At 42.8% G+C, this 14,993-nt stretch overlaps 3 protein-coding genes across 5 annotated transcripts; 1 reads left to right on the top strand and 2 right to left on the bottom strand.

Moving 5' to 3' along the window:
• The first annotated feature begins 1,730 nt into the window (after positions 1-1,730).
• Positions 1,731-4,398, top strand: LOC122616169. The gene is made up of 2 exons (XM_043791518.1): positions 1,731-2,244; positions 3,104-4,398. The coding sequence occupies exons 1-2, from the start codon at positions 1,810-1,812 to the stop codon at positions 3,461-3,463; spliced, it is 795 nt and encodes a 264-aa protein (XP_043647453.1). The 5' UTR covers positions 1,731-1,809; the 3' UTR covers positions 3,464-4,398.
• Positions 4,399-4,600: 202 nt separating this feature from the next.
• LOC122616167 (neurexin-4) lies at positions 4,601-14,903 on the bottom strand. Of its 3 annotated transcripts, none has more exons than XM_043791515.1 (12): positions 14,475-14,903; positions 12,502-12,618; positions 9,415-9,611; positions 9,111-9,252; positions 7,870-9,048; positions 7,683-7,808; positions 7,276-7,479; positions 6,291-7,220; positions 6,052-6,231; positions 5,648-5,992; positions 5,450-5,587; positions 4,601-5,390 (listed from the first exon to the last, which is right to left on the bottom strand). In XM_043791515.1, exons 1-12 carry the CDS (start codon positions 14,578-14,580, stop codon positions 5,200-5,202), a joined length of 3,855 nt encoding a protein of 1,284 aa, XP_043647450.1. In that variant the 5' UTR covers positions 14,581-14,903; the 3' UTR covers positions 4,601-5,199. The 3 variants fall into 3 exon arrangements, with proteins under 3 accessions (XP_043647450.1, XP_043647449.1, XP_043647451.1); XM_043791514.1 differs by lacking the exon at positions 9,415-9,611 and adding an exon at positions 10,020-10,216 and having other exon boundaries at positions 4,602-5,390; XM_043791516.1 differs by lacking the exons at positions 12,502-12,618; positions 14,475-14,903 and adding an exon at positions 10,020-10,152 and having other exon boundaries at positions 4,604-5,390.
• Positions 10,226-12,147, bottom strand: LOC122616168 (L-aminoadipate-semialdehyde dehydrogenase-phosphopantetheinyl transferase). The gene has a single exon (XM_043791517.1). The coding sequence runs from the start codon at positions 12,032-12,034 to the stop codon at positions 11,165-11,167; it is 870 nt and encodes a 289-aa protein (XP_043647452.1). The 5' UTR covers positions 12,035-12,147; the 3' UTR covers positions 10,226-11,164.
• Positions 14,904-14,993: the final 90 nt, after the last annotated feature.

The following is a 14,993-nucleotide window of genomic DNA, read 5'->3' as shown; positions in this document are numbered from 1 at the left end:
AGCACATCTACAGGTTTTGGAAGCTTAAAGCTTAATCACTAGAAAAGTAACTTATTAAATTTGTACGTTACAGGAATATTCTTCAAACCAAATGTATATATTTCTATAAAATTTTCCTTGACTTATTGTAATATTTAGCCCATTCAGCACTGTCCTAATGATATAATAACTAATGAGATGAAAAATTCCCATTTTTCGAATGAGCCATAAAATCAGTTTAATGTGCATAAGTTAATAATGGTCTTTCGAAAATATACATATATTAGTCTTTATATTTTTCAATTGAAAACTTAAAGTTTACCGGATCTTAGGGCTATGCTTTTCATGGTACTCCTTGTTCTTCAATCATTTAACATTAAGTCACTTAAGTTTCCATTCCCATAGGAAAGATTTTACTGAAAGGGTATTTCGTAGCTTCGGATATATGAGCTGCCCCCTATTTTCATTAGCACCCATCTCTGTTGCCTCAATTGCAGTTGCCCAACGGCATGTCCAAACCATACCCATGCCCCCTGCTCCGTGCCCAGTCCCGACTCCCATTCAGTTGCCCATTGAGGAGCTGGCTGGCTGGTTGGCTGGTTGGATGGTTCATCGTGTCCGTACTAATGACCGCTCGCTTTGGCTTCTGATTTTTGGCAGCCGCAGCGCTGCTGCTTGGAATGCCATTCACCGTGCGTAGATACGTGGATACGTAGATGCGTTCCTTGGCCCGCTCCTGGTGCACATGAATTTATAATTGCATCATTTTTGGGCACAGCAATGTGTAGCCGAGGATGGCATTCGTTCGGTCACTCGACTGCACTTGCACTCGCTTTCGTATTCACGTTCGTATTCACATTCGCATTCACATTCGCATTCACAGTTGTATGCAAATTGTGAAGGCGAGTCCGCGAAAAGCCGTGTGCCAATGCGGCAATGTGGCAATGTGGCAACTGGCAGGCCTTCTCGGGAAAAATGTTGGGGGGAAAATGGAAAAAGGCACACCGATGCACTGGGCGGCATATATTTCGTGCTGGGCGCCCCTTTTTGTTTATTTTCATAACTATGCAAAACAGAAATAACACACTGGCCAAAAGCGAAATATTGAAATATTTACAAATAAATACAAACAATTCTTCGTTCTCTCGCAGATTATCAATTTAAAGCACATTCTTCTTTATTTAAACTGACTGACATTTAAAAGTGACTTGATGTTTTTCTTTTCCAACTATTTTCTTGACTGCTTCATCATCTATGGGTGTTTAATCAATTATTTATTATAATTGCACGATTACAAAGTATGTATATAGAAACTGAAATCCAATTCAAGTTGATTTTAAATGATATGACTGGCGGCAATTTGAATAACTTAAAGCCAAATCAATTGAGCGCATGTATCCCGAACACAATGCATTGCAAAATGGAAAGCCCCGCGAATTCGAGTTTTCAATAGTGATAATTTGTCGATTAATAATTATAATTAATGGTGCTATAATTAAAGCTATAGAGAAGAAGCTTGGAATTTTTTCCTGATACCTAACGGAAGTCGCAGTTCCATTTGGGATATTTAAATGACTTTTTGAAATGCCCGTTAAATGTTGCACTAATTCTGCCTAATTTTGCTTGGATATTCACATGTTAATATGTAATTTAACAATTGGACCCGTTTCTCATTCACAAAAATGAGTAATATATTTTGTCTTTCTCAGCTATTTATCAATCTAAACCAGAACGCGATGGCCGGCGAACTTTGAGTAGGACTCAGAGGACAGACACGAATTCGGAAGCAACATATCATCAGCTAGTAAGCCAAAGCAGTATTTTTGCAACATGTTCGACATCACCTGGCTGCCCACCGCCTGCGGATCGCTGGCACCGGCCCTCATACCGCCAGCCCACATCGTCATCCTGTGGTACTTCTGGGAGAACTACGCCCGCTACGTGGACAGGCACTTCTGCACCTGCTCCTGCTGGGACACCGTCTTCAAGGGACCCTACGAGTCGGGCGTGGCCGCCTACAAGCACATGTACTTCAATGCCACGCCCAACAGCTTCAAGATGTGGATTCTCACCGTGTTCGCCGTGATTGCCCTGTACGAGTGCATCAAGAGGCTAATCGCCCTGATCCTCCAGCAGCGCGTGCGGTACTCGATGCTGCTCCTCTTCCTGCTCTCGATATTCTCGCACTACTACGCCTGGTGGGCGTACATCAACTACTACAACGACGACTACTACAATCAGTGGAACCACCAGCTCTTCTTCACGGTAAGTGCTGTGCTGGGAACACTGGAAAAAACCCTGTTCTAAAAGTTGAAAATTAAATACATAAATACACTTAGTCATGGTTCCAAGTTACGTGTTTTCATGGCAAACAAATATTTTTAAAAATATGTTGTTTGTAAAATTTGTAATGTATAAAACTTAGTATTATGGTATACATTTTAAACCACAAGGTAGAAATAGATAAATAATATTTTCCAAATTTTTCAACGTGCACAAGTTCAAATTGCAACTTACAAGTCAATGTCAAATATCGCAACTACGTGCCGTCATATGTTTGTGCCCTAAGCCATAACTGGCCATCCATAATTTATTGGGAAAGTTCGTCCTGCGCGAGTGCGCTCAAAACTTGCACAATATGCGCTCAAATTCGAACACTTTCCCGCACAATTTTCGCACTTTTCCCGCACTAGACCGCCCACCATCCACCTCCAGCCCAAGTGACCCACCTCCAAGTCTACATAGACGTATTCATGGAAATAGAAGTATGGCAGAGTAATAAGTTTCGAGAGCAAATCCATCCATTCGACCAAAGTTTTAATGAGTGGCCGGCCTGCCCCCTAAAAGTGCGAAATTAAAAATGGCCAATAGCTAAAAATATACAGTCACGAGTTGGCAAAGGAAAATTAATAATTATAATTATGTTTTTCATTTACCAGAAGACGTAAATAACTTAACTGTAATTAATATAATAATATTAATTATATATAATAAAATTAATATATATTAATTAATATATAATTAATTTATTATCATATATTCGGAAATAGCCAAAATCAAATTTAGAAAAATGTACTATCCCAACTTATAGCTACGATCCTTACTATTTCTCCATTTCTTCTAGGTTACCGAGCTGTTCTCCACGGTGCTAGTGATGCACCTGGCCAACACCACCAACGTGGTCACGCCAAAGAAGGTCTTCTGCATCGTGGGCATCGCCCTGCTGCACATCCTGGCCAGCAGCTTCGACCAGTTCTTCATGAATGTGGTGCGCGGCGAGGGTTACGCCCACCAGATAGTGCGCGACATCGGGTTCATGGTGCCCGATCTCCTCCAGCTCTTCGTCCCGGTTTGGCTCCTCCGACAGGCGCGCCGCGAGTGTTATACCACGCGACCCTTCCACCGAGATCGGAAACTGCATCGGGATATTGTGCTGATGCTGTGCCTGGTGTCGCTGCTCTTCGTCATTTGCACGGTTTTGTGAGAAAGGATCATGCTGGAGGTGTACGAGGAACGATACGGAAAGGTCGTGCCCATGCAGGATGCGGCGGTCCAGCTGCTGAATCGCTACCGGATGCTGGCCAGCGGAAATGTGCACAATTAGAGGTGAATGCTTTTGGTACTGAATATTGTGGGATTGTGGGTGGACAATAGCGGCACTTGCCCCAGCAGTAAGTGTGGAATATCCTGTATTCCTGTAGAATTTTGTATTTTCATTTAACGTTTGTGATAGTTTTTTTGTTTTGTGTGTTGAGACAAAGCGAGCTGACGACAACCATATCGATAAGCTTAATTATCAACCTACGATGGTACATAATCAATACAACAAACTGTAATCTTCCATTTAGAACCGTTGACCGATACCGATGTTAAGTGCATTATCATTAACCCATAGTTGAACTTAGGTACGATGTAGTGAAATCCATTCCTGGACATCCCGGGAACATACGAGTAGATGGGTGTAGCCCCTATAGTCACAACGATAGACAGTTATTACAGGCATGAACACATGTGTAGATTAGTTATGGAACAACGATGCGGATACTTAATATTGATAATGGATTGTGGATGTGGAAGAAGAAGCGGAAGTGGATGTGGAGACCCACCCAGTGTTATACTACCTTAACAAGTTACATGTGACTTAGACTGTTGTTAGATAATAACAATATTATACATGTTCATCAATGCAAACCAAATATTCCAGTACATCTAGTAGATAAACCACAACAAATAACACAAAACCAAAACCGTAGTAATCAAAATTAGCGTTATACTATATTGTTACGATTGACTTGACATCAAGGAAATCAAAAACATGCAGATATTAATATTTGGAATAGCCTATATGTACTTATACACATATATATTTTAGTATACAAAATTATACTGAATAAACTTTAAGAGACTGAACATCCAGTAGTTTCCTTAGTGCCAAAACGGTGAGTCCAACACAACCCATTTCAAATATTTGTAGTTCTCTTTTATTAAAAGATAAAAATTTTAATTTTCTCATTGTCTCTTTTTTGTAATTATATATATTTTTTATTGCTATATATATCTATATACACATGGTAATGTATATTTGAAAATTTCAAGTCAAGACGTTCAAAATGCATTTTCCAAAAATACAATTTGCTTTTAATGCTTTGTGTTTCTAAAGTAGCCGATTTTGTTTAGCCACAAAATGATTTTCATGTTCTTTTGTGTGTGAAGTAGAAAACATTTTAAATTAAACGTAAAGCGAGAAAACATATTAAAAATAATGGAATGTTCGTTCTTACATACTCGCGCGGTTGAAATACATAAAGTTGGTTGCTTTCGGTAAGCTCCTCGGGCAGCTTTCTAAAATAAGTTTTTAACTTAATTTCGCAAACAAAATGTTCATAAAATTAACTAAAAATGGACGGTATTCGGTGACCATAAAGAGATTTCAATAGTTAAAAAAGGCGAATGGCCGTCAGACAGAACCAAAAAATACAAAAAATCATAGCATAATGTAGCCAACCAATTATAAATCAAATCTTAGCAATCACTTGCGCAAAACAATTGGCAGTGCGTGGAAAAGTATTTTCTGTCTGTAATATGTGATGAGCCTTTTCCGTGTTCGTTTGATTTTCACTTCGTTTTCATTAATTTTTATCTTTTGGTGAGTCTGAATGGTCGCTGTTGCGTGTCTAAGGCGATTTATAAACGATTTATGTGCATATTCTTGCGACCGGTTTAGATAAAGATCTCTGTTCGCTTCCTGACTTGATGGCCAGTAGTTGAGTGCAGTACAGCATCGTCCGGATCGTCAGCTCCATCGGCACCCTGATCCTCGTGCGTCAAGTAGTCGCCTTTGTGTCGGTGCAAGTAGCGTCCGATAAGGAAGAACATAAGGATAAGCAGCAGGAAGAGAATTACAAGCAGACCTGAAAAAGAGTTTTATATTAATAATTGGTTTCAAGTGCAAAACAATGATTTTACTTACATGCCAGCAGCACAGAGTTCACTTCGTTGTAGGCCTTGCGCAACTTCTCCTCATCCACCAAAGGTGGCGGCCTAGTCTCAATTTCAATGGGCGGATGCGTAACTGGCTCGACTCCGCAGAAGTCTTCAGTCAATTGAGCTGTAACATACGGTTTTGTTTAGGTTGTACTACTATGTTTCGTTAACTGCAAATACTTACTGCCCAAAGACTTAACATTCTTGGGAGGATTCTGCTGGAACATTAGCTTCAGGGGATAGATATCATCGAACTGAACTCGCGACACACAGCCCACAAAACCATCTGTCATGGATTCATTTTTGCCAATGTACATGTACTGGATATTGTTGAATTGAGCATCCGCTGAGGCCTTGATATCAAAGTTGTACTCGACCGGCTCGTAGTTGTCGACCTTCAAAACAACAGTGGATCCGCCATTTTTCCGCATAAAGTGCATGTCGTGGTACTGACCTAGACCAAAATGTTTCTTTGGGAAAATGATTTCCTGTCTCTCGAATCCAAAATCAAATACGCAACGCAAATGCCCTGAAAGACAAGTTGAAAATTAAGTGGTTACACTTAAAAGTGTGTGCAAATCAATTTACCAGAATTCGATATTTGAATAGTTAAATATTCGCCAGTTAAGTTGGAAGAGAAGCCAAGCAGGAATCCCTTCGGAATGGTGGTGGTGAATCCAACGCGAATGTTCTCGGCAATCGTGGAGCGGAAGGAGCCCTCAAACTCGTAGCGAATAATCGAACTGGAGCGTAGGTTGACACCAATCTCTGCAATAAGTAAATGCAAATTGAATAAGATGCAATTACTGCAGTATTCAATTACCCACCATCTGCGCAAATAGGTCCTTTGAATGCGCTCCAGCGGCAATCGCAACTGTAGCCATCGTATCGCTCGATACACGTGCCATTGTTTAGGCATGGACTTGATTCACAACGACCAACGCAGCCGGTACTGATGCCGTACAATCCACGCTTGGAGTAATCCTTCAAGTCAACCATCTTTCCGTTCAGCAGCAATGCACGAATGCATCCTACATAACCATCGCGGTACTCAGTGGTGGCGCCTATCACCAGATCGGAAGTCAAGTGCAGAGCACGCACTGGACCTGGCGGCTCTCGAACCTCAGCCTTGATAGACCCATCAACCACCAGACGCGCCTCCTTCCTGTTGCGCTCGACACTCACCGTGTGCCAGTTGTTGTCGTTCAGGTGATAGCTTGTGCCCACATTAACGCCTAGTGGTCCGCTTCCCGCCTGATACTGGAATTGCAGTTTGTTGCCACCGTTGAGACTTAGCTTAATGTAATCGGTAGGTCCAGTAGCATGGAAGATCACAGAGTTCTCTTGTGTGGTACGGAATTCTAGATAAATATCTCCAGAGTGACCCATATCAAATGGTGGTAAGTTAATGGAAGCATCGGCAATGCGGAAGGTCACCACATTACTGAAGAGATCATCGCCCTCACAGCGCAGCGGTCCCAGAGTATAGCGACCCATTTTCTCGTCCAGAGGAGTTCCAGTATCACCAAACTTCACCGCTCGCACGGGAAGATACTCCTTCTCCCGGATATCACCACCATCCTCCATCCATTCCAGACTGTTCGAATCGCAGTTGCACCACTTTGTGGGATCGTGACACTTGCCCAGAATTCCACACTCGCACTTACGAGATCCAGGAAGAGCTCCAGCCCAATAATCCATCGGCTGATTGTGGCGAGAGATCCACCAAGAGAAGGGGCGGAAATTACCGGCCTCAGCTGTATACAAACATTATAACTCTGAATCAATTTAAGAAATCGCGTTACTACTCACATGGAGAGTTGAAGAGTCGGGAGGAGCGGCAGGAGTAGCTAAGGCGCTGCCAGCAGCTATGGGAGCGATTCAACAGAGCTTCGATTTGCAGTTGGTTGGCATCGTACATGATGGACTGCTCGAAGGAGCCCGGCTCCTGGAAGCCATCTACAGTTGTGGTGTGCTCTTGACTGTGGCTGAGGGTGGTAATCACGCGTCCATCCGCTGCAAGAACATCAATGTCATAAGTTTATGAAATTACATTACATTGCATCCACACATATGTGAAACCATAAAATGTCTGGTACATTACCGAAGATATATATTTTAGCTTGATTGATAATAATATTCTTTCACTTTAAGGCATGAAGAAGTTGAAATAATTGGAAGCGACTGAGTTCTATGCAATTCGAGTGATATTCACTTACAGTAGAATTCGCAGGTCACTGGGAAAGGTTCCAGGGGACCACTGCCATCCACATCGAGGTTCAAGTTCACACGCTGCTGCACATGCTGCACATTCTTAAGAGCCAAGCAGGACAATGGATTGTTAGCTAAATAACAAAATTAAAATAATAAGTCAAAATATCGAGCAAATCCTTTGTGGAAACTCACAAGTATGGCATACGGCTCCGGCATAGCCAGTTTGTCCGCAATCACAGAAGAACTCCCTGGAGTTTTGGTGACAAAGACCTTTGTGCTGGCAAGGATTTGGATTGCAGCGATCAATCATCTGGCAGGCATCGACGACGACATCATCGCCACAGCAAACCTCCTCGCCCTTCACCCAGTCCTGGGGTAATTTGTAATTTCCATCCACCGAAATTAAGCGCATGCAACCGACGAATCCGTTTTTATCCTTTCCACCAGCAATATAGTACTGTGCTCCAGTGGCAATCTGTAGGCTCTTTGTTGTGGTCATTGGTCTCTGGTCAATATTCAGAATCAAACGATTCTTTTCGATGGATAAAACGAACGAATGCCATTTGCCATCATTGAACTGATCGTCGTAGTTGTCCAAAATGATTCGTGCTTTGTCCTTGGCTTTAAGGTCGATCTTCACTTTGCCAAACTCCAAAAAGACCTTAACATAACCACCCGAATAGAAGTCGTGGTGCAACATTACTCCAGTTTCCTCATAAGTACGGAAATAAAAGGAGACATTGAGGCGCTGAGAGTTTTCATAGCCCTTCAAACGGACGAACGACGATCGGGTGGTGAAAGTTACCGGATAAATCGGAGGCGAAGGACACGCGTAGATGGTGTTTACCCTGGTGAAGAGATATCCTTCTCCCAGCTCAGTGCTGTCTTTCATAACTCGAATAAAGTTTGTGGAATTGAAGTAGATGTTTTCTAAGCAGCCGGAGAAATTTTGTTGGACAATCAAGCCCTCCTGCACGTTGGGAACTCCACCTAGATAAATCTCCCGATTAAGATTCAGTCGAGTGAACTCGCCCTGGATGCGTCCTCGTACGATGACACGATCCACCGAAAAGATAATGTCCCTTTGATTCCTTGAGATCACAACATCATGCCACACATTGTCATCCAGCAGGCTGCCCACCGATAAGGAGGTCATCACACGAGATCCCAAATCTAAATTCAACACCATCTTGTTGTCCTTTAGCTGCAGGGCATAGTAATCGCCCTGTGTGCCACGCGAGTACATCATCACTCCGTTGGCAAAGGCCGTCTTAAAGCGGAATCGGATGGACTCCTTGGTGGAGGTGATGGGTTCCCGCCTCAGATCATAGCGCACCAAGCCAGTGCCATTAAAGTACAGATTCTCAGAGACTGCAAGAAAAGGTTTGACGATTAGAAATAAAACACTATCGAAAACTCCTTTCATCACTTACTGTAATCGCAGCCGTAGAGCTCGACACGCATGGAAATACGATCGTGCCACCTGGTGGGATTGATCCTCACCCATTGGGCGATAATGGGCACCTCAAAGACGTTGAAGTGGATGGAGTTGCCATTGGAGTTGCCCTTGAACATCTGTGATGGATACCATAGGTATATTAATATTAAGAACATTTCAATAAACAAAGAAGAATGTAGTGCAAAGCCAGAGCCTGAAGCATTAATCCATCGCCATCCTTTAAGCCAGGATTAGTTGTGTTTCTTATTGTAGTCTTAGTCTAGGATTAGTCACAGTACCTGCGGCTCGCTGGTGGGATTCACGTACGAGCGCCAGAACTCGCCATCGTCCGAATACTGGACAATGTACTCCGTCACGAACTCATCCGTATGCATGCGCCCCATGGTGGCGATCTTGCGCACCGTGCGCGGATCCCCCAGGTCGAGTGTTAGAAAGTGGTTATACGTATTCTCGACCGGTGTCCAAGCAGCGTTACCTGCACAAGGTGCATTTACCAATCTAGTTAGTCGCAGTGTCAGAGTTCAAAGAAGGGTGTGGGTGTTTTAACAGAAGTAATCTACAGAACCATTAGCCAAATAAGTAACAAATGCATGCGGGATTAATTAAATCATAAAAAAAACAAAGCACTAAAGCAAGCAAAAGTGTTAATGAATTTATGTAATGTTAATCCGCTTTTGCGGATCAAGGGTTCTCCCAACCACCATAGGTTTTTTTTACAGAGAAAAAAGTAATGTGTCCTCATCGATATGTTACATATATGAAACAGGAGAGTATAATGGATACAACTTTTTTTTCTGTGCAATAAACCACCACCAAAAGCGTTCCATTTCATTTAGGATTAGCGACACACATTTCCAATTGTATGTGGAGATCAATTGTTTACCTTGACATTGCCGCCCGGCTCTTTATAGTCGGCAAACTCTAGATCGGTTATGCCATAGCTAATGGTGTACTCGGTGACGTACTCATTGCTATGGGGTCGTCCTTGCAGGGCGATGTGCGTCACGTTCCGCACCACGCCCAGGTCAATAATCAGACGCTGGTCGAAGTCCGAGTTCTTCGCGGACCACGAGGTGCCAGCTGGGGTTCGCAAATGGTCATGGGATGATGGGCAATAAAATAAAAATGATACAATTTAAACCAAAACAAAAGCAACATAAAATAAACCTTAAGTGGGCAAACAAATGGGGGTCTACGCTCTATAATTGCCGAAAACTAAGGGTTAAGGGCTTAAAATTACGCCAAATCTCTAGCAGGGGGTGTTTTCAATTAATAAACCATAATTTAGGGGCGATCGCGATTGACAGCTGCAAGTGGTCGAGGTCCTTCAGAACAAGGATCAACCCCTGCCAAAAACGAAAGGAAAGGATTTGGGCAACCCGAGGGTTGAGTTGGTGTCAACACAAAATGGGAGAGTTCGCAAATGGTTAAGCATAAACAATTGCAGTCGTGTGCCTTTGTTTTAATTGCTCTGCGCGCCAAATTGCAAGCAGGTGTGACAAAATAGTGTGAGAAAGTCCAGACTGCTGCGATTTCTCAACGCAAATTCCATTCCCCAATATTTTTATACCGCATTCAAGTTTCCTTTGTCCTCCGTTGGCAACGGGCATATCAGCCAGCCATCGTGTTCCCATCGATAAAACTTTCGGCAATGCCAAAAATAATTCAAATAAACGAGCCATTCAGTGCTACCCTTGCGGATGGTTATCCTGCCTGCTGGCGCATAAATTCAACCAAAACCAATGTCTGGCTCCTGTCTGAGTCCCAGTTACGGGTTCCTAAATTTCGGTTTATGGCCTTTTAAGCATATTTCCGGCTTCGTTTCGTAGCGTTTGTTTATCCAGTGCCAGGCAAAGAGACGATGTTTTATGGGGGGTTGAGCGCAACGTGACAACACAAGGATTACAAACTATTCCAAATCGGGCACACAACTATTGTGAAAATATAAAGCATGTTTATTCTAGGGATAACAACGCTGTTTCTAGGAGCTACGTTTGCTTGGCTTAGATTCCGCATAGTTCTTAGACATCATGATCGTTTGTAGGGCTTAAGAAGCGCCTTTTGGCAGTAGGCGATCACTTCCTCCAGTTCCGACTCTTCACTCTTCACGAGAAGATCCTCAACTCGAAGGAACTTAAACCTTCCGTGCTCTTGTGGCAAGCAATTCCGGAATGCAATGGCAGCGCAGTAGTCCACCTGCAGTAAATGCTCCTCGAAATGCCAATTGTCCATAGGTTTGTCGTGGCAACGCAGGCTGGTACCGATTAGAGGGGAAACGTCCGTCTCCAAACTTCGAGTACTGTCCACAGAGAAGCTGATCCTTTGCAGATCCACAGTGATGCCAACACCCAGCTCCTTGACGTACGCCTCCTTGAGGCACCAGTGACGCATGAAGGCTTTAACCTGTTCTCGCTCATCATGATGTGGTTTTCCAATATAGCTCCATTCATCGGTAGAAAACTTGCTCTTCATCAGGCGAAAGAACTCTGGCAGCGACTTGCCACCACTGTACTCGATCTTCATAACATCTGTGCCGATTCCAAAGTCGGGATCACTGCTCTCTCCCGTAATGCCAGCCAGAAGAACCAGTCTTCCCTGATGCGAGACATTGAAGCTTAGAGGTGGCCCATCGTAGCCCTCTCTTACCCAGTAGGGTTTACCCCTCACATCCCGGGCGAACTTAACTTCCGGCGGCGGCAATCCACTGCAGGTGCTCACATATTTCCGCATCAAAAGGCGGCCAATTAGTGAGGACAGAAAGTCATCGATGAAGTGGAACTTCATGAGCCGAACTCGTTCCTCCGGTTGAATTGAGGCCACCGCCTGGCTCAGTTGAGGAAGTGTCGGCCTCCAGCTGCCCAGGTCAAAGGCCCAGCGGGTGCAGATGTGTTTGCTCATTTTGATGCGTTTTGCAGCTATCTAATTGCTTTCCATAATCATTGTTTTCGGGGCGTTTTCGCTTTGCAATGTTGTTTTTAATTCGCTATTGTGATACAGTATGGCCACAAGTGGAAAGGGTAAAAATACTCCAGCGATTACGCGTTATAAATATACTGCAAATATACTGCTCCACCAAATGCGGGGTATTCCCATTTACAATTTAGATAATGCAGCAGTTTTAAATGAATTGTGGGACTTGCTAATGGAAAATAAGGGGAAACTTATATGTGGCATATACAAAACAATCTAATAAACCTAAAATCTAAAGCCAGGACAAAATAAATATAATATATTGGAAATAATATAATTGGAAGCTAAAAACACATTTTCCTATGGGTTTTGGCGCAGCATTTTAAAATAATAATTGCTAATAAAAACAACTGAAAGGCAACTCAACTTTCAAACAACAAATCAATATTACTCACCGTTTAGTCGCGCCTTGTCGGGTCCTCTTTCCGATAAGGATGACGTTGCCGTGAGGACGGCTCTTTCCATGAGCGGCTGGTTGCACTCGTAGTCGGAGAAATAGTCCGTGAAGGCGTCTGAAAGAGTGCAATATGAATCTATAAATATCCGGAATTCCATGACCCATATACAAGTGTACAATGTCGGGCGAAAAAGTGAACGCAAACTGTCACGGGCGTAATTAAATTTGAGATATGAAGAATCTGTTTGGATGGCGGCCAATAAGCTAAAGTACTTCAGCCGGACATAATCATTGGCCTCCTTTTTATGGGCCCATAAAGAAAGCCACATCTATAAGGCAGCAAGAAGTAAACAAATCGATTTGAGACTGAGGGGTAAATATTGGCTATTTTATTTGAGAGTTCTTAATTCTCTGTTTTCTGGGGAAATGAAATGAAGTCGAACAAGATCGATTGAAATTGCTTGTAATGAATAAATCTCATATGTATAGAATCTATACAATTGAATCTTTAGATTTCAAAAGAAGTCCGAAGGTAGTTCCTATGAATTTAGACAATCCGAATACAATTGAATATATCCAGATGTTATGGCTTGGATTATTTACAATTAAATTACTTTACTATTAAAGATGTAGGTATATAGCACACACATTCTGTATTTTCTCATTAAGCAGGTTCCACTGTTCTTAGAGGCAGATTCTTGTCTCATATTTGCACCACAATATTTTCCGTTGACGAGAGTCTTGTGGCCTCTAGGATCCATGACAAAAACGTGCGGATACGGGGGCCAGGTCGTGTCGGAAATCCAGACAATTGCCCCTGTCTGCTGCAACCCCCATGGAGTTGTTTATAATGGGTGCAGCCGGAGCTCCTCCTAGGCAAACAGCACACTGGCATTTTCTTAACGGAGTGGGAGTGGGGGAAAACAACCCTTGCGAGGTCATTCGGAGTTCGTGGGCACTTTAAGCTGACTTTGAGCCTTGGGTGGAGTGGAAGTGGAAAAAATCAACCTGATAAGCTCGAAAGGAAACCGAGGAAACACGCATGACAATCTTCTAGTAAATAATACATGTATATAGCCAGTTTGAACTACTTTTTCGCTACATAATTGCCCAATGGTGATTAGAAGGAAAATGAAATACAAAAAAAATCTGGCTAATGTTCTAAATGAAACAAATATGACGAGGTCTGAAAAGCCATTTCCGTCCATCTGGGGGAAACTTGAAGTGCGAATGATGCTATTTTCGGGGCAATAAGAATCGAAATAAATTATGGAAATCGACCAGAGTCTGGGAGGATATATGTCGGCTGTCTGCTTTCGACGCTTCAAGGCGTGAAAGTGGCAAACTAATTGCGTGGCATTGTTTATTTTTAGTCATAAAAATGTTTGCATATGAACGTTGGATTGTTTATTTTGCAAGAAATGTGGAAATTTTGTGGGGAAAAGCGCTTAAGTCTGTTGACATATGGAAGGATAATGATAAAATCACGTGTTTCACACAGCATCATCAATCAGCAGATGCTTCTTACTTGCCGCATGCGCATTTGAGAAGCCGGAAAAAAGACACAAACAACTGGGGATGCAGCCGGCAAATTTAGTCATTGGTCCCCCGGGAAGCTTCATAAAAAATGCGGAAGTCAAGAGTTTAAACCCCCAACGTCTTTGCCCAATAGAACGAGTAAAAAACGGGCGTTGTTAATCGGCATTTTTGTTTTGCCACCGCTGTTCGTAAGCAACCTTTTGATCGCTCTCCGCGCTCTCCGATTCTCTCTAACTCTCACGATCGCAAAGAGCGAGTTAAAAAGCGAACAACGGGCCAAAAGAAAATGGAAGAGCGAGTCTCCAGCTTTGGGGAACACGCCCAAAATGTTGGCTTACAAACAATCGACGTTTTATGTCACATATTGATTGAGAAATCGAACAGAAAGGATCTGAATTCTAGGGTTATACCATGGGAAACACTGGTTTTTACCTGCTTGCACCGATTTAATGCCATTATTGACCAGCAATAAGAGGCATAACAATCCAAACTGAAGCGAGAAAAATGCTGCTTTCGTATTACTCCTGGGCGGCCTCATCTTGGAGGCTGTTAATTAAACACTATCGCTTAGTAGATTTATAAACACATCTATATCCGATTTCCAAGAGGTGTTACACCAAAATGCACTTTTCCGCTGAATAACCACCGTGAAAAGCTGATGATTTATGGCAACGCGTCCGCGATGTTCAAAATTGTATACTGCACTTTTTGTTCCGTTTTTAATCGACTTTGAATTTGTGTAATTTATCAACCGGGTGTAGGGCTCCAGCAGATTGATCACGCCCACTTCGGAATAGTTTCGTTTGAATTAAGAAAATAATTATCGCAACGCGGATGACACACGACCAGAATGTCTCGCTGCCAGTGTGACCATGACTCAATCGTGACAAGATGCCAAGGGAGTCGCCAACTGAGACTTTATCACGTCGGACACACTATCGAGTTTTGATA

Source organism: Drosophila teissieri, chromosome 3L (genome assembly GCF_016746235.2).
Source record: "Drosophila teissieri strain GT53w chromosome 3L, Prin_Dtei_1.1, whole genome shotgun sequence".
Taxonomy (NCBI): domain Eukaryota; kingdom Metazoa; phylum Arthropoda; class Insecta; order Diptera; family Drosophilidae; genus Drosophila; species Drosophila teissieri.
This window is presented reverse-complemented; position numbering and strand designations above follow the sequence as displayed.

What these genes read in the sequence shown, in the direction of transcription:
- LOC122616169 (XM_043791518.1), top strand. Translation starts at nt 1,810, where the DNA reads ATGTTCGACATCACCTGGCTGCCCACCGCCTGCGGATCGCTGGCACCG. An exon ending in ACCACCAGCTCTTCTTCACG is followed by an intron (nt 2,245 to 3,103) that starts GTAAGTGCTGTG and finishes CATTTCTTCTAG; the next exon opens with GTTACCGAGCTGTTCTCCAC.
- LOC122616168 (XM_043791517.1), bottom strand. Translation starts at nt 12,034, where the DNA reads ATGAGCAAACACATCTGCACCCGCTGGGCCTTTGACCTGGGCAGCTGG.
- LOC122616167 (XM_043791515.1), bottom strand. Translation starts at nt 14,580, where the DNA reads ATGAGGCCGCCCAGGAGTAATACGAAAGCAGCATTTTTCTCGCTTCAG. An exon ending in CATTAAATCGGTGCAAGCAG is followed by an intron (nt 12,619 to 14,474) that starts GTAAAAACCAGT and finishes GCACTCTTTCAG; the next exon opens with ACGCCTTCACGGACTATTTC. An exon ending in GCTCTACGGCTGCGATTACA is followed by an intron (nt 9,049 to 9,110) that starts GTAAGTGATGAA and finishes CTTTTCTTGCAG; the next exon opens with TCTCTGAGAATCTGTACTTT.